Below are 18213 nucleotides of genomic sequence, written 5' to 3'. Positions count from 1 at the left end.
CTGACAAGCTGCTGCTTGGAGTATTGCTTCTTCAACTTTTGTTATGTACTCCCTGTGAATCTGGTGATGTTTTTTTTTCTCCCCCTGTTCAGAGAAATCAGCCATTGAAGCTTGCATTCTATACAATAAAATAGTGTGAAAGTACCACGTTTTGCTCACTAGATGCCGCTGTACCTGCTACTGCGACAACACTATCAATTTGGCTGGTCTCTTGTGTTTATTAAATGGATTACAACATTTTCTTTGCAACTTTGGGTAGAAAACCAATAGCTTTTGCTCATGATGAAAATAAATTGTGGTAAAGAATGCAAGCTACAAAGTTTTTTTTTTAATTGCCAATTTGTGTGCAATCAATGACCTTCATTTCTGAGATCAAATTATATTTCAACAAAATAATGTTTCAGGAATGCTAATCTTATTTGTTTCTAACAACAGAAACGATTTCAGAACAATCTGAGATTGTGGGTGTTGAAATCCTCTTTCTTGTGCTTTTTGAGTTGGAACGACTAATTGACTGTACAGAAACTTGGCAAATTGAAATCAATTTGGAAACTGCAAATTCAAAACAAACTGCCTTGAAGCCTGAAAAACATATCACTATACAGTCGGTAATGTAAGTATCGTCATTGATTCATCCCCATGATTCATCATTATTCCCAATTTCCACTGTGTGTGTGTGTGTGTGTGTGTGTGTGTGTGTGTTTGACCCTGCAGGCTATGTAATGACCATTAACCAGAAGACAGTCCCAGCCGCCTGACACACTGTTATTATCGCTTGCTTTTGTGTGACCATGGTTCCCTCTGCTCCCATGACACCAATAAACCTTGGCTGGGCCTGGGATGCTAATTCTGTCTGCTGAAGGATGAGCCCTGGCGGGTGGCGGTGTGTGTGTGTCTGAGTGTGTGCATGTGTTCGCGAGTGTGTATGTTCGCAAGCGTGTGAGTGTGTGTGCGTACCCACGTGTGTGTGTGTGTATGTTGCCGTGTCCTTTTCATTCTCTTCCTTGATGTATTTTCCATGGAGTAAGCAGGGATTCTGCTCGCACAAGTGTCCTATCAGCAACTCTCACTTCCTCAAAACATTTCCTGTGGAAACGTGTGCAAGGCAGAGAAAATAAAATAGCTGCACGACCATGTGACGGAAGTTCTCCCGGCCGGGAAGAGCAGCAGCAGCAGTAGAGAGAAACGATTAATTTTAATATCACAATATACTAGGTAGGAGACATACAGTAGACTAGAGTAGTACTACAAACACTGGTTAAAGGCAATTAAGTTGAAATAGGACTGAATAAACTACGGGACAAAGACAAAAACACACAGTACTAGAAGACCAGCGGTTTCAGAGTCAAACCAAAGCGGAATATAAAAAAGCATTGGGCCTTAGTGCATCTAGCTGCATCTTTCTGCACAGCACTTTGAGATACCAGCTGATGTAAGAAGGGCTATATAAATACATTTGATTTGATCTAGCTAACCATTAGGGCTCTTTCACTAACATAATCAGTGTACAACTGGCTCACGAGTTTGGGAGCTGAGGCAAAAGAGAAGGAAAGAGAAGGCCGGAGGGACTGAGAGGCAGACTAAACAAACTCCATGTGCGCTGCAGACATCTGCTGTACAGCTCCCTGGAGAAGGATGGGGGGGGCACGCCATCAGCCTCTTTCCCCTGCTTAGCTCCCCCTCTGCCTGTTAGACAGGCCTCTAACACAAACACCCAAACCATAACACACACACACACGCCTTCATTCTATACCCCTAACCCCCATCCTAAACCTCCCCTGATCCTACAAAGCCAGCAGCCCACACATTTTCCCACAACTGGCCAGGAACAGAGAGCAGATAGTGTAGAGTCCAAAATCCTGTCCAGTGTTTCAACACACTGTCTATGTCACGACTTGTGCTCGCTGGATGGCTCCTCGAGTGCCACAATAAGTCCTAGTGCAATAAAAGTGTTGTAAAACAACATTCAAGGACATGTGTTACTAGTACATAGCTAAAAGGCCTTGTCCAGCTCGTGTATGACAGAAAACCATACCGCGTTTGCCTCTCTATGCTAATAGAGAAAATGGATATCATATGGATAGCCATCTCTGATAGAGCGAGAGCTCTCTGGAAAGGCTGCCCCGCTGTGCAGAGGAGGAAGTGGCTCAAATAAACATGTCCAGTACAGATTTCAACCTCCCCATTTTCCCCCTCTCAACAACTCTCTCGCTCAGCATCCCATTCAACTTTTCTCTAGTTGTTTCTCACAATCTGTTTATCTCTCTCGTTCTACAACCCTCTCTCCCCCTCTGCCTTCTGTTTTCCTTTACCCTCTGTCCCTTAGTAAACCCTATTGGTCTAGTGGCTGGAGAGCTCTGTGCAGTGTGGCTGTGTGTGACCAAGCCTCGAGGGTAAGACGGGCAGTCGATTAGGGCGACCGGTTGGGGAGGAGGAAAACCCAATCATGTAGATAAAGTGAGGGCATGGAAAAGTGTCTCAGTGTGTTGCTGGCTGGCTGCACACAGTGGCTCTCCTATCAGAGGCAGTGGAGGAGCTGAGGGGCTTGGATCACTGCAGCCTCAGTCACACACAATCAATGAAGGAGCCCTGCTGTTGACAAAGAGAGGCTGTCTGTATGTCTGTCCACTGAGCCCTGCTGTTGATTGAGTGTCTGTCTGTCTGTCTGTCTGTCTGTCTGTCTGTCTGTCTGTCTGTCTGTCTGTCTGTCTGTCTGTCTGTCTGTCTGTCTGTCTGTCTGTCTGTCTGTCTGTCTGTCTGTTGGGCCCTGCGCTTGACAAAGAAGCTGTCTGTCTGTTCATTGCTGACCTGGGTTCAAATACTATGTCTGCTTTAAACTGCCTGGAGTGCCAACTAGGTTCGGTTTGCACTTTTGGGAATATTCTATTAGTTACATTGCACCAGGCAAGCTCAGTCAAACACAGCTCAAGTATTTGAAATTATTTCAAATAGTATTTTGAACCCAGGTCTGCTGTCTGTCAGTCAGTCTGCTGGGCCTGGCAAACAGAGGCCAACTGTCTGTCCGCTGGTCCCTGCTCTCCCACAGTGACTGGCCTGTGGCCCCCTCACTCCCATCTAACCCTAGAGGGAGCACGGGGTTAAACCACACCGGATGGCCCAGTTTAGCCTCTATTAAAGGCTATTTTTATTTACACACAAACACCCCGCACAGAGGCAGGTGTGCACACTCATACACACACAGAACACTTCACAGGAGCATTCACACTCCATGCACGGAGTGACCATATCATTACTTAGCAGTGTTAAGTAATGAGCTCACTTCTCACACAAAGATTCCCTTAGGTGGTTGATTCCTCTTTAGTCCCTACCCATATTTAGATGATCCAAACGCTTCAGTATAATCTTGGTTACCCAGAAGTAAAATTCACGTGAAAGTTGTCACTTCCACGAGAGAAACATTACGTTTACTTTTCATCATGAAGTTTATGTTATGAGAAAATAAACGCTTGTCACGATGACCTCTCTCTCCCATTACACTAAGAACACCAACCCTCATCCATAACTTTATGCTTTACACTTGCTATTGTGAACAGCTAGCTCAGCCAGCTAAGGGTTTGGGGGATTTTCTATGCCTTGCCTTGGGCATCGCCTGTTTCAAATGCTGGCACCAAACTACTGTTGGCACTGGGCTGGCTATTGAGTTGAGTTTTCATCAAAATGAGGTCAGAGAGAGCTTCAGTTGGACAACTGCAGTTTCACTAGATTAAACACAGAGAGCTAGGACAGACCTCATAGGCATCCAATGTCCCTCAGCGACTGAACTCTTTTCATCTCTAATATTACAAATATCTACAGAAATAAATCTTTCCGACATGAAAAAAAAAAAAGGGGGGGGGTTCCAATAATGAAATGATACCCATTCAGCTTCTGGCACATAACACTGAAGACAAGCAAAGGATGATAGCAATAATCAGACATACTAATTCAATAACACATTCTCTCTGTACTGATAGCTGGGCTAGAGAATGTGTATAGGTCAGTCCAGCAACCAACCCATCTCTACCTAGTAGTTTCTCTACACACTCATCAGGCCTCCGCAGTACCAGAGGCTACCTGAAGCCCACTTCAGGTCTAACTGAGTCACAGTACTGATCCTAGACCAGGTAGAAACCAGACTCCCCCTTTCCCTCTCCTCAGACTAGACAAAGGGCCTTTTCAGACCTTCCATCATGCGCATCATGCTCGCAACCCCAGCCAAATCCCAGGAGACCATCGATGGGAGAAACCCAAAGGCGACGGAGGCTGACATTTGACTGGAAACCCGAGACGCAGGGATCTCTGGTTGAAAACAGCATAGGTAGAAACCTGCTTGCACGAGACAAAAGGGGGAGAAAAAAGGTGCGGGAGAAAGAAAGGGAGGGATGGCGGGGCTAGAGAAGAGTCAGACCCAGGGAGAGGAGATGTGAATCTGATTACATTAGCAGAGAGAGGGGTGAATCAGATACACCCTACTGTCGAACTCTCGCCCGCCTCACCCCTCCATCCAAGGACATATGGAGAGAGAGAGAGAGAATTATAGAATGAGAGTGAGAAAGAAAGCGAGAGAAAGAAAGCGAGAGCAAAAATTGAAAGAGAGAAACGAGAAAGAGGCAGTCCTTCCTCGAGGGGGAATGACTGTATTTAATGAGAGAGTGTAGTTGGTAAAAGAGAGAAAGAGAGAGTACAGTTACAGGTCAATGCCATGTATCTATTAGATAACGTAAGAGAAAGAACCCGTGTCCCTTTACTCAAAGGCTAGCTTCAGCATAATGTTGCCCCAACATTCATTGGTCCGACTACACCGCCGAGACACAGATCCACACACAGGCTATGCTAAGGGAGTGATGAAGACGGGGTCATTATAACAATACAGGACACAGGTCATAGAATAGCTCTGTTACCAAGGTGATGGTAAACAGTGAGATCAAACAAATCTCTGTGACCCATCAGAGACGCTCCATGTGTTTCAAAGAGTCACACGCAAGGCGACCTGCTACAAACATCCTTGGTGCATCACTACATTAGTATGTGTTGAATCCAATGTTTCATTGGATGGTTAGTATTGCAGTTACATTCAGATGTGATCAGTTAACATGGAGGCTATTTCGTTTGTTTACCTCCCCTGAATGACGCAGCGCCTCTCTCTCCTCGATCGCCCACATGCATCGTGATCTGGTTGGTCAAGACCACCTAGGAGGGAGAAAATAGAGAAGCATGAAGAGAATATCATGACATTAATACCTTCCACAGAGTGCTGGTTTGCCATGCTAAATGTTCATTTCAAGGTTTTTAGGCAATATCTCAAAGCAATATACCTTAGACTATGAACACAAAATATACCCCCAAAAAATTGGGAAGAAGTTCTGGTAAGTTATTTCTTAAAATGTGTTTTACTTGTCCTCAGATGACTGATGGTCAATAGTAGGTTGGAGGTCATCAACATTAAACGATATGGGTGGTCAATATGTATCCAAACCCAACCAAGCCGGAGACAAAAGTATTCTGAATATCATCCGGTCCAAGTCTGACACAGCAGAATTTTGAGTAAATTCCCTCGAATAATCAGTGGTGGTGGCTCAAAGTAGCACTTGGTGAATCAAATTGGCCTTGATGAAATACCAACATGATAAAACTGTTGCCAATACAACAGACTCAGAAAAAGGAGAGAGGCCCTAGGCCTACCGTCACATGAGCTATAATTGTCCTTTAAGCCTCCAGCCTGACAGAGCTACACTGTGCATGTGAGCCAACTGCGGCTGACATGAGTCAAAGTCCATATGTCAACAATAAGGCTACAATAATAAACTCATGTTTGGGCAGGCAATGAGCTCCCATGTGTTGTTCTAACTAGGAGAAATCCAGAGAAACAACACAGTTAAACTATGAAACCTTGGCTAGGCAATAGATGTAGGATCTTAATTTGATTCAGTTTGGTACAACAGGAAAATAACCTGGAGCACCAGGAACTGTGAATTATAATTATTGAAAATTGTGTAGGGGTTGATACATTTTTTGTAACGGAAAATATGTCTGACATTTCAAATACATTTTAAAACACAAATACACTACAAGTATTACATGTCCTGAATTTCACAAAAGTTATCCTGCAACAGGGTGATCAAATCAAGATCTTACATCCAGTAAACTCACACCAAATCAACAATTCCACACAACCTAGGAGCGGAATGGAAGCAAAGGGCTCCAATCTACCACAGTCATCCAGTCTCGCAGAATTTGGCACTGTGTCATACATTAAAACAAGAACCAGTAAATTTAACAACCTGGTTGGTTTGGCCCTGGGTGCTAATAACAAAAGTCTTTACTTGTTTAATCATGATAGCCCTTATAAAATACTCAGTGGGCCACTAGCAAGGTAGGCTATCCTCACTGTGGTTTCTTGTCAGGGCACATTTCAGTTAATAATATGGAGGAGGTAAAGGCAAAACGCTCTGTCAAGTCCAGACAGCCCTCACATGAACCACAACATGCTTGTACGCCAAAACACGGGTGTGGAAAATAGCATTTGACTTACACCGAAGCCTAATGATCACACAAAGGCACACATACAAAATAAAAGACAAGTTAGCTGGCAAATAGGTAATGAATGAGTTTAGATGTTTAGTATAGCATAGGAAAGGCTTAGCGCCCTCAAATTAGACACACAGACCTCAAAGCCAGTTCCGCTGTGTTTATTACTATTTATTTTGTTCATTATTCGTCTCTAATCGGGCTGATTTAGACCTACGACACCAGGTGGGTGCAATTTATTATCAGGTAGAACAGAAAACTAGCAGTTGTCCAACTCCAGACCTCGCTCGTGGGGTAAGATTTGAATACCCCTGGCAAAGAGTATAGTATCGTGTATTATAAAATGGGTGGTTCGAGCCCTGAATGCTGAGGTATTGGCTGATAGCCACAGGTATGACAAAACATTTATTTTTACTGTTCTAATTACGTTGGTAACCAGTTTATAATAGCAATAAAGCACCTCAGGGGTTTGTGGTATATGGCCAATATACCAGGGTTAAAGGCTATATCCTGGCACTCCGCATTGCGTCGTGCATAAGAACAGCCCTTAGCTGTGGTATATTGGCCATATACAACACCCCTCATGCCTTATTGCTAAAGTATAATATAGTATTAGGCAGACGCTTACAGTGTTCAGTAACTGTCAGGATGATCTTGTTGCTATGTAACGTCAAGGTATGTTAACGTGTACATACAGTCATGACATTCTGACGTGGCCACTGCATCCTTGCAGACATATAAAAATAGCTACCAGTAAATAAGCTGTCCATCACTACTATACACGGACAAGCGCCAGACTCTTAGAGCCCCTGGGCCACAGCTGTGAGAAAGGCAACCTGTTCACCTCTGGCAGAGTCCAGAGTCCTGTGTTACTAGCGGGGAGATGGATGTAAGAACTCAGACACACACCCAGAGGACTGAGGAGGAAAGCTTGAGTAACACCGGCCAGGGACTGAGGTGGTGACTTAAGATTTGTATCTAGTGGAAAGTTCAGGGGAAAGTTGGGTTGGTAGACTAGAAACTGATTTTAATCCCCAGTGCTAATAGCCTGGCTAGGCCAGCAGTTGTAGTAGGGACCTAGTAGGTGAGGTGATACACCTTCAGTGCTTTCCTGCCCTCTAGTGTTGAACTGTGTTACTGACACCGAACAAGGATGCACTGGGGTCAAATAGGGCACATGTATTATTCCTTGTGAGATATGGTATGGATTAGATATTTTATTCCATTTTAGATTTCAGGAAAACATTTCCTACAGAGTGCAATGCACTATTGCCTTTCGCCCTTTCCTTCCAAATCCCACACATAGGGCTGGTTCCTTTGTCTTGGATTACTTTGTGATAACACTAACATCTAGTGGCCGAATGGCAGTTCTGCAATATATTAGGCAGTCAGAAGTGGTATTAAGGGACTAATGATGTGATGGGGGAGATTACTTTTTAAAAGGATAATTATAATGCAAAATGAAGGTAAATAAAATGACACTGATATCTAAAATATAACAACCCCCTCCAGAAATGAGCCCAATAACATATTGGCCCATATCATCAGTCAGGTGTGCTACTTAGCAATAATCATTATCACCTGATGTAGCACATCAGATGCCGCATAGTGTCTATAAATGAATAAATAGGCTGAGGGTTTCCAATCTGCATTTACCCCATCGGTCTCATCATTAGCTAGATCACAAAATCCAAACATTAGTCTCTCTTGTTGCTAGTTAGCAACATATTGATGACTTGAATGTCCCCCCCCCTCCCCAAAAAAACATTCCACTGGCACTCATCCAAGGATCAGGTACTGTGAATATAATGATGGTCTACCTGTTACACCTGACCCTTGTTACATTTAGCACTGGTCTTCCCTATGCATTCAACCCAATGGCCAATGCTAACGCGACTAAACCATGCCGCTGCTAAAAAACCCTGGTTCTAAAATGGTGCATTTTAGCCTTCTCATTTCTTGGATTTGAGATGTGTAGCTTAGTAACACTTCAGAAATCGGTGATTCTCCTCTTTTAATAGTGGCCATCAAAACTGCTTTCAAAGTTGTTGTTTTTCACCGCGACTGCATTGAGAATGTTGTACAATGACTGGGCATGCATATTTCTTCCCCTGTGCGGCACTCACAATTTGAATGTGCATCGAGATTAATATTACTTTCTCGCATAGAATGCGACAGGCTGTACAATTGAATAAGTAAACTATTCTACTATGGGGTTGTCTAATTTTGGCGTTACTTACTCGTGTTTTTGGCTGTGGAAAATGAAATGTGGAGAACTACAATAACCAAATCAGGTACCAGGTCTCAGCTCCGCCTGGCTCTCATTTGGATCATAGGTGCCGTGTCTCAGATCCGGCCTAATTTAATCCCTGCACACACACTCACAGGGATGTGAAAGGCCTGAGCCAGGTATTTGAGGGTGGCAGCCTCCTGGCCCAGCAGGTTGCTGCGGTGAGTGAGGTTCCCAGGCAGTGTTGTGTCATACTCCTTCCTCACCACTGAGGCCACCGAGTCAAGAATCACCAACCCAGCCTTGGAGGAGATGATGTCCTCCTCCAGCCTCTCCAGTCTGGAAGGAACCAAAACAAAACTTTATCAATACCAATATCAGTATTAGAAATAGTCCCTTTCACACAGTTCGCCATCACCCAAAATGCTTCATGGGTCCAGAACATGCTTGAGGTAAGTGAGAGGAGACGATTGAATGACACATTTCAGACAGACTGAAAGCAACATGGCGGCCTGTACCTGTCCAGGACATCCTGACACGTGAGCTCCCGAAAAAGGTGGACACGTCCAGCCATCTCCAACACACGCTCCTTCTCACAGAAGTAGTCTGGAAACCTGCTCTGAGCAATCTCCACTAACCTGGAAGTGCCAAGAACAAAACATTTTAGGCCACACAATGCATTTATAAGACACGGAAGATAAGATTATAGAAGACATTACATCATAGAAGATTATAAAAGATATGACAAGATAATAAATATGCAGGAGGGGAGAAGAGAAAAGGAGGGTGATGAAAGTAAGTCCCAATCACCTCTCTGCTGAGAAAGCAGACTCCGTATCTATGTAGATGACTCCGCTGTCGAGGCCACCCATGTACTTTGGCAGAGTGGCCAGCACACTGAGCATCATACACACCTGGCTCTTCCCACAACCTGAGGGGCCAGTCACCTGAAAGAAGGAAAGGAAGTTTGATGCATTTTCTCTCTCTCCATCTCCTTCACCATTATAAACCTCATCACCATCTCTATACTCAGTAAGGAAGGTGTACAACCTCTGTGAGTGTCCCCCGTGGTATCCCTCCCTGAAGCAGTCTGTCCAGGGCAGGTAGGGATGTGGAGAAAAACAGGTCAGCCCTCTGCTTCCACACCTCCAACGCCTGAGGAACAATAACAATTTCATTAGACAGAACAGTGAAGTATGACAGTGACAATGGTGATGTTGTTGACTTACGGTGGTCATTGAGGGGGCACAGGCCTGGCTGACTGATTGCAGCAGCATCAACACCTGCTGGTAACTCTGCCCCGCGAGGCGCATCACCTCTAGAGGTGTGAGGGACAGCAGGTCCTGGTGACAAAGAGCATAGTAGTCACAGTTGCGAAAGGCATCTCGTTTCTACTCCATCTATTCTTTGATGTGAGAATATTAGATAATGGTAACATTTCACATGATATAAACTTGTAATCCACAACGCTAACAGCAACACCGAATGTAAAAAAAAAACTCCAGAAATGAGCCTGAGTGCAAACGGTTACCTGGCAAGTTTCAATTTGGTGGCGCTTGAGTCGTTCGCATACTTCGAGTGACACACCTGTTCTTCTGAGCTTTTTACTTGCCATAGTTAACTAGTTAATATGTAAAACATATATTCTTTTTACAAAATGACAAACTCAAAGATACTGGTTTTCCCTTTTGTCTGTGACAAACTTGTTATGTTAGCTAGTTAGCTAACTTCAGCAACAACGAGTGGCTAAAGTTCGCTCCGCAAGTGGCAAACGCTAGAAGCTATTTGCTCTAGCAAGCAAATTATGGCTAAAATATAGGAAATTCCACGTTTTGCAACATAATTACATTTATTTCACTGCCCTGCTAGCTAGCTACATGAGTTATGTTACCTTGACAGCAGTGTGGCATAAAAAATACCCCCATTTCTGCTTCTTCTTCTTCTTCAGTGGAGTTTAAAGAGGGTTAGCGTCCAATATGTTGCATTACCGCCCCCAACTGAACTATTGTATAAATCCATTACACTTGGTGATCAGTGGTGGAAACAGTACCCAATTGTTATACAGTGATCCCTCGCCACTTCGCGGTTCACTTATCGCGGATTCGCTATTTCGCGGATTTTCATAATGCATTTTTTATTTTTTTTTGGTGCATTGTGCTCTGCATTCTGATTCGCTAAAAACTCACTCCCGCTTCTTGTATCAAAACATGCTACGAATTGTGCTATCATTTTGTCGTCTCGTGCAGTTATGTGTACGTACATAAAACAGCTTGGCAAATTTACATTAAGTTGGCCAGGAAGGAAGGAAGGACTAACGCTTGGTCGCTTAGCAACCATGGTGCGAATGGCCACTGAACTTAAGCGAGTAGCTGAGGAATGGGACCCTTTGATGAGCCGTTCATTACAGTTCTCCAACGTAATCGATGGTGGCATGTCGGTGTACAAGGATCTTTTTGCAAAGAAGAAAAAAGAGCGACAACAGCTGCCTATCACTATGCTCTTCTCCCGAACAAACACACCTGCACCGCGGGCTTCAGAAGAAGAGAACACTGCAGAGCGCAGTCAGGATGCAGCGGCCCAGTCTGAAGAGCAGTGAAACGGCCTACACGTGAGTCACTGTATTTGTATACATGTAATAGTTGCTAATTGTAAAAAAAAAAGAAGTTTTCTATTTCGCGGATTTCACTTATCGCGGGTCATTTTCGGAACGTAACCCCCGCGATAAACGAGGGATTACTGTACTTGAGTAAAAGTAAAGATACCCTAATAGAAAATGACTCAAGTGAAAGTAACCCAGTAAAATACTACTTGAGTAAAAGTCTAAAAGTATTTGGTTTTTAATATACTTAGGTATCAAAAGTAAATGTAATTGCTAAAATATTTTATCAAAGTAAAATAACAATTATAAATAATTTCAAATTCCTTATATTAAGCAAAGCAAATGGCCACATTTTCTAGTTTTTTATTTATTTACAGATAGACAATATTCCTGTCCTGCTAAGCGTTCAAAATGTAACGAGTACTTTTGGGTGTCAGGGAAAATGTATGGAGTAAAAAGTACATAACTTTCTTTAGGAATGTAGTGAAGTAAATGTAAAAGTAGTCAGAAATATAAATAGTAAAGTAAAGTACAGATACCCGGGAAAAAAACGACTTAAGTTGTACTTTAAAGTACTTTACACCACTGTTTGTGATACAAAATGGGAAAGGGGAAGTGGGAAAAATATATATTTTTTATTACCCTACCAACTACCCACCATATTATTCCACTACTTTAACCCTATCTGATCCTACCCTAGGGCAACAACCTTAGAGGACAGGACACTACCACTCAACACACCCTGTGAAAACATCTGATGTCGATGCAGCTGCCACCACAACTAATGATGCCAATTCAGCAATTTTGTTGCTAGATTTAGCAACTTTTCAGACTACCCTGGCAACTTTTTTTTCAAACAGCACCTAGCAACAAATGTAGCTACTTTTCAAAATTTATTTTGAACTTTTAGCAACTTTTGAAAAGTGACTCAAACGCTAAAATACACGCATTTTCCCTCTAAATGACACACACACGATTTTCTCTGTCACACACTCAGTCACAACACACGTGCCTGGCTGCAAAAGTGCATTGTGAGTGACGTCAGCAGCAGGCCAGCAGCAATTTCAGCAAATTGCAAATCATTGTTGGCTGACTGCAGCAACAGTAGTACGTGTTCGACGAGCCAACAATATAGTTGGTCATGAATGTTTGATCTTGAACAGAACTTACAACATCAATCAACATGTCTCAATCAAAATTATACAGCCATAAGTACAGAAAAGAGTGGGAGTCTGTCTGTACCTGAACAAATGTCAAATCATATTTTTTGCCGAGATGGCCAGTCAATTTGAGTAACGTTATTGTGTATTCTAGTAATGACGCAGTTTTACGTTATCACGCAATGACATCACAATGTCATTTAGCAACTTTTAGCAACAAATCAACCTGCCTCTAGCAACTTACCCTGAAAATGAGTTGGCAACACTGACCACAACATCTATTTTCTGTGACTTATGTTCCATATCTGCAGTACAGTTGATAACCATTGCTATGAACACTAAGAAACGCACCTTACTGAAACATATATAACTCATTGGCCTATCCCTCTGTTCTGGCACAGATCTACTATTGACAGGGACCCTCTCAGAATCCCTCACCCTTAATCCCCCCTCTACTTTCTTCACTGCCTCAGCATACGACTTCTTCTTCCCTACTCTGACCCTGGCCACCTTAACCTGCCTCTCTCGCACCGGACACCTCCGATCCCCAGCAACATGGGCACCCCTACAGTTGACACACACTTTTCCTACCAAAACTACACATTCCTCTGTCCCATGTCCTCCTGCACACTTTCTACATCTTGGAATCTCCCTCCTACACACTGCTGCGACACACCCGTAAACGTAACATCTATAACACCGCAGTATATTCGGCACAAAAGCTCTAACAGAATAACTCATATATCGTGACATTACTTTGTCAGGTAAAGACTCTGAATCAAAGCTCAAAAGAACAGACTGTTTCCACCTCTGTTTCACCACGCTCCCCAACGGATCTGCGTCGCACCAGATGGTGGACGTCACAAACACCACGAATCTTCATCTTAAATTGCTTCACCTCCACACTTAACGCTACCCCAGAAATCCCTCCCGTTAATGGTGCCTTGTGCCTAAACACAGAGCAAGATACAGATCTTTCCCCAAGTTGCGTTGCACAGAGCGCCTGCTCCCTCTGATCACAAACAGTCCGATTTGGGTTGCCTTCACCGACTCAACAGCACCCACCATCTTTTCCACCCAACCTGAAACCACCCATGCATCAGCCAAAAGTCCTGCTTCCACCCTCTTCAAAAATATCACTCGCACTGGACCTAACTTATCTTTCTCATAACCATGTCCATCCATGCAAGACTCGGGCGCCAAGCTCCTCACAACACCTTCTACCCTTTCCATTTCACCTCCAGAACTTAAACTGTCATCCAGCTCACTCTGTTTAAACTTGAAACCAATCTTCCTCGTTGTTATTACTGGCTTCAACAGATTCACACCCATCGTCTGCCTCCCTCAGTCTTTTCAACCTCCTCTCTCTTTCCCTCCAATCCTCCTCCCTTAACCAATTACCCGACTCCTTCTGAAAATATTTAACTTTTCCAAGCCTTAATCTCTTTTTAGCCTCATGAGAGAGACATGTTAAGCCCTGTACTCCGTCCACTTCAAACTCGTCTGACCCATACCGCCACTTCGCTTTGCATTTTGGTAAATGTAGTCATATGGGACTGTCAAAACCACTGCACTGGGTCCCGATGCAGTCTTTTTAGGCCTGGGTCAGCTTGGTGCATTTCTCATGAAGAATTAATAGAAAACAAAACACATTCTTTCAAATAAAATATATTGAACATTTTGTGCTATTGTGATGTGGTGAGACTGTAAAATAGACAGCAGTAGCAACCATCACGACGTGAAGCAGTCTCACAGGGCTGTGTGATGAAATTACAATCTCAAATAAATGATATCTTGCCTATCGTCTCTCTTTCTCACTCTCCCTTTCTCCCTCTGTCTAGACCCCATCACTCCATCTCCCCCAGCCTATGTCTGTATCAGTCCGTCTATTGTTTGGAGTGTGACTAGTGCAGGATGGAGGCCCATGTAAGGCCATAATGGCAGGGTTCTCCCTTATCACCAGAGAGATAAGAACCGCTTCTGCACCCAGAGGTTGGGAGCCGTGTCCCTGTCTCTGAAGTGGCCAGTTAAAATAGAGGATGACTAAAGAGTACTGATAAGAATACCGGTAGTTTGCTCTGCCAAGTTATCCCTAATGGGAAAGGGGCAACACAACGGACTATTGGGACAGTTTTTGTAACACGTGTAAAACAACATAAGGACACTGGGACTTAGGTAGGGTTCAATATAGAGTGCGTGGCAGAGGATAGGTAGAGACAGATGGAGGACCATGGGAGAGATCAGTCTGGAGACTGGGGAACGGAGCTTGGGTGAGGTCTGATCGTCTGCTATCGAGACAAAAATGTCCCTAACACCAGTTCCATCCATTCTTGGTCACTGAGCCAAAAAATGAGGTCCTGGACAGACCATTCTGAAGGGGTTTATTTTATGATTAGTGCATTCCCAGGCTCCAGAGGGAAAGCAACAAAGCTGTTTCCATCTACATTTATTCTCTTCATGTGTGTTTATCTTATTATAAAAATACAATATGCATTAGTTGGATTTTAATGGAATGGTATTTTTCTTGGAATCAAATCAAGATTTCATGTAAATAATTGTGAAAAATGAGGTGGACTATCTGTCAGAGTCTTCTATAAGGCTTCTTGGTCATGCCTCGTTGCCTTAGCTTAACTTCTGAACCAAAAAAAATGTCTGAATCTTTCTCTCAACTCTTTTGAACAAATATCCATTATTATATTAATATGGCATCATTTAGAAAACAATCCATTTAAATCCGTTCTCTTCTGAACAAATTCTAAAGCATGACTGTAACAATGATGGGCGGATTGGCCGTCTGGCAATTCTGGCAAATGACAGCCTGGCCAGACCATCTTTTATTAAGGTGGGCTGGTCGAAATAGACAGGCCCATTAGCCTGTTTTTTTAATGAATTTTGTGCTATTTCTCTGTTGTCATAATCTTCTATATTAATCATTTGTCTGAACAGTGGGCAACGGCTGGCCCCACTGCCAAGATGGACCATTTTTTTGATTGGCTGAGCTGAGGTGATGCAGATTCACATCCAAAGTCAAACGCGCATCATCAAAGAGAGTGAGACCCATTCTGACTCTGTCAGTCACTCAGTCAAAACAGAAAAACGGAACGGTGGTGCCGAAAAAGTTAGAGACCAAAAAGGCCGATGCTGCTAAGTGTGAAATTAACCAGATTATTTGCTAAAAGTTCTGGTTCTGCTGGTCTGAGTGCTGAGTTTGTGAGAAATGATAGATACACTGCCATGGTGCAGTCGAGATAGGAAGAAAACAGAGAAAGACACACTCACAACACTGATATAGAACTGACAGTTAGGCCTAATATTTTGCCTGTATATTGTATTAAATATGTTTCATACCTACTATAAGCCTGGTAAACTAATTAGGGAAGGGGTATTCGGGGAACATTTAGACTCTAGGCTACTTGCAATATAGCCTAACAAGTCAATATTGGCTGTTATAATGCTAAACATTTATTTATACAGTGCTTTTTGCTAGTCATCATGTATTCAATAAAGGTAAAATCAGGGAGTGTATGTGTATTTGAATTGTTTTATCAATGTATATTCGCTTAAGAATCTCAGTCTCTTCAGCCAGGTGAGTTAGTCTATGAGCTGTAGTAACAAGTGACTCTGGTGTCGGATTACATTACATGGCCACTGCAGTGAGTGCTGGAAAGTCCTGCCTATCTCCCACTTATTTCAGTCGATGAAAGGCCTGTCACTTTTGGGTAGAAAGATACTTAATGTGTGCAGCACAGTCAAACAAAGCACAACGCTGGAAATCTATTCGCATCCATATAAACTAGTCCGGCATCGTTATTTGACAAACAGATTGTTTTATATTGAATTCAATAGAAGAAAAGGGAGAGAGGTACAGAGAGCAACTGGCAGCTCCTTAATGTAGCCATTGGCTACAGCCAAAACATTAAGGAACAGGTTGTCTGTCTCCTCTGTCTCTCTCTCTGTTTTCTTCTATTGAATTATATGTAGCCTAATACTTAAACACTTATCTAAAGTGGGCAGGGGGAACACTTGAAATGCACTATTTTTAAATATGTAGTTAGGCTGTTATAAGCAAATGGCTATCTATAAGGCATTTATTCAGTGATTTTCTTCTTTGTCTAATTTATGTGTTTATTCATTCACGACTAGGATGGGTAGCACTTTATTTTAAGAGTCCATAATAAGTAATTTATAAAGTGTGTGTTCACCATTTATTAATCATCACACCCACATTCATAAACCATTTACTAATCATTAGTAAAGTATTTTTGCATTCCCTAATCTAAAGTGAGTGCTATTTTACTGAAAGACCAGTGTAATTTCTCACAAAATTGGGATGCCATTGGTAGACAATCCTGCTGTACCTGGTAAAAGAACAAGCACACAACATAGGAGGCTTAAGGAAATATATGTACATGTGTGAATAACTTGCTTACTAACATTTACAAATGTGGGAGTAATGAGTAATAAATGTTGAACAAACGGTTTGTAAATGCCTTATAAATGGTTTACTCTGGACCCTTCAAATAGTGTTAACCTGCCAGTTTATTCATATTTTGGCTATATATTATATATGTAATAGAAATGAACCCTTAGGATGGGACATTTTTATTCCTTCACAATTAGGATGCTGTATGTTCCTAGCACAGGCTAGGAACATACAGACCACATACACTCACTGGACAGTTTTTTAGGTACACCCATCTAGCATCGGGTCAGACCCCCCTTTGCCTTCAGAGCAGCCTGAATTCTTTGGGGCATGGATTCTATAAGTCGGAAACGTTCCACAGGGATGTTGGTTCATGCTGGCGCGATGGTATCACACAGTTGCTGTAGACGGGATGATGGTACACCACCGCACCAGCCTGTACCGTTGACACCAGGCAGGATGGGTCCATGGACTCATGCTGCTTACGCCAAATCCTGACTCTGCCATCAGCATGACGCAACAGGAACCGGGATTCCTAGGACCAGGGGATGTTTTTCCATTCCTCAATTGTCCAGTGTTGGTGATCGCGTGTCCACTGGAGCTGCTTCTTCTTGTTTTTTTACTGATAGGAGCTTAGCAGTGTGTGGGTAAAATCACTGGGGAAGCAAGTGTCATACAGAACACCAGGGTTCCCCCAACTGGCGCCAGGTTTTATTTGGCCTCCCAAGTTTTCTGTAGAATTTTCATCGTTTCATTGGACATAATATATGGTAAAAACACCAGGAAATCAGCTCCAATAGATTTACATTTGGGAAACCACTGGGCCAGTAACTGAAAGGTTGCTGGTTCAAATCCCCAAGCCGACGAGGTGAAAAATCTGTCTGTGCCCTTGAGCAAGGCACTTAACCCTAATTGCTCCTGTAAGTCGCTCTGGATAAGAGCGTCTGCTGAATGACTAAAATGTATTTTCATGGATAGTAGAGAGACACGTGATCATATACAAATATAAGCAAGGTTTGAAATTATTATGTTTTAGTAAAATATTACATCTGTTTGGGCTTCTTGCGGTGAATTTGCAGTCTACGAATTATTTGGAATTATGCCCCCCCCCCCCCCCCCCACCACCATCTGAAGAAATCGACCCGTGGCTGAATCTAGTTGATGATCCCTGCAGTACACGCTTTTATTTTTTGTTGTCCTCGGCTACCTGAATAAAATGCTTGCTCGCTAGCCTAACTTCCAGCGTTAGCTAGTTAACATTAGCCTTCTACAT

General features: G+C 42.9%; 1 protein-coding gene across 5 annotated transcripts in view; it reads right to left on the bottom strand.

Annotated features, from left to right (window-relative positions):
* rad51b (RAD51 paralog B) overlaps positions 1-13949 on the bottom strand; it is a 61963-nt gene extending 48014 nt beyond the window's left edge. Inside the window, exons 1-8 of one of the 5 annotated variants that reach the window (XM_071370562.1) lie at positions 10650-10799; positions 10290-10379; positions 9988-10101; positions 9809-9913; positions 9569-9705; positions 9277-9396; positions 8914-9097; positions 5118-5190 (exon numbers count right to left, since the gene is read on the bottom strand). In XM_071370562.1, the coding sequence (XP_071226663.1) occupies positions 5118-5190; positions 8914-9097; positions 9277-9396; positions 9569-9705; positions 9809-9913; positions 9988-10101; positions 10290-10373 (817 nt within the window). In that variant the 5' untranslated portion in view covers positions 10374-10379; positions 10650-10799. Of the gene's footprint in view, positions 1-5117; positions 5191-8913; positions 9098-9276; positions 9397-9568; positions 9706-9808; positions 9914-9987; positions 10102-10289; positions 10814-13785 lie in introns of those variants that run through there. The other 4 variants (XM_071370565.1, XM_071370567.1, XM_071370566.1 and 1 more) reach the window with 4 other exon arrangements.
* Positions 13950-18213: the final 4264 nt, after the last annotated feature.

Source organism: Salvelinus alpinus, chromosome 27 (genome assembly GCF_045679555.1).
Source record: "Salvelinus alpinus chromosome 27, SLU_Salpinus.1, whole genome shotgun sequence".
In the NCBI taxonomy this organism is placed as follows: Eukaryota; Metazoa; Chordata; class Actinopteri; order Salmoniformes; family Salmonidae; genus Salvelinus; species Salvelinus alpinus.
The sequence above is the reverse complement of the archived record's forward strand: the minus strand, read 5'-3'. Positions and strand labels throughout refer to the sequence as shown.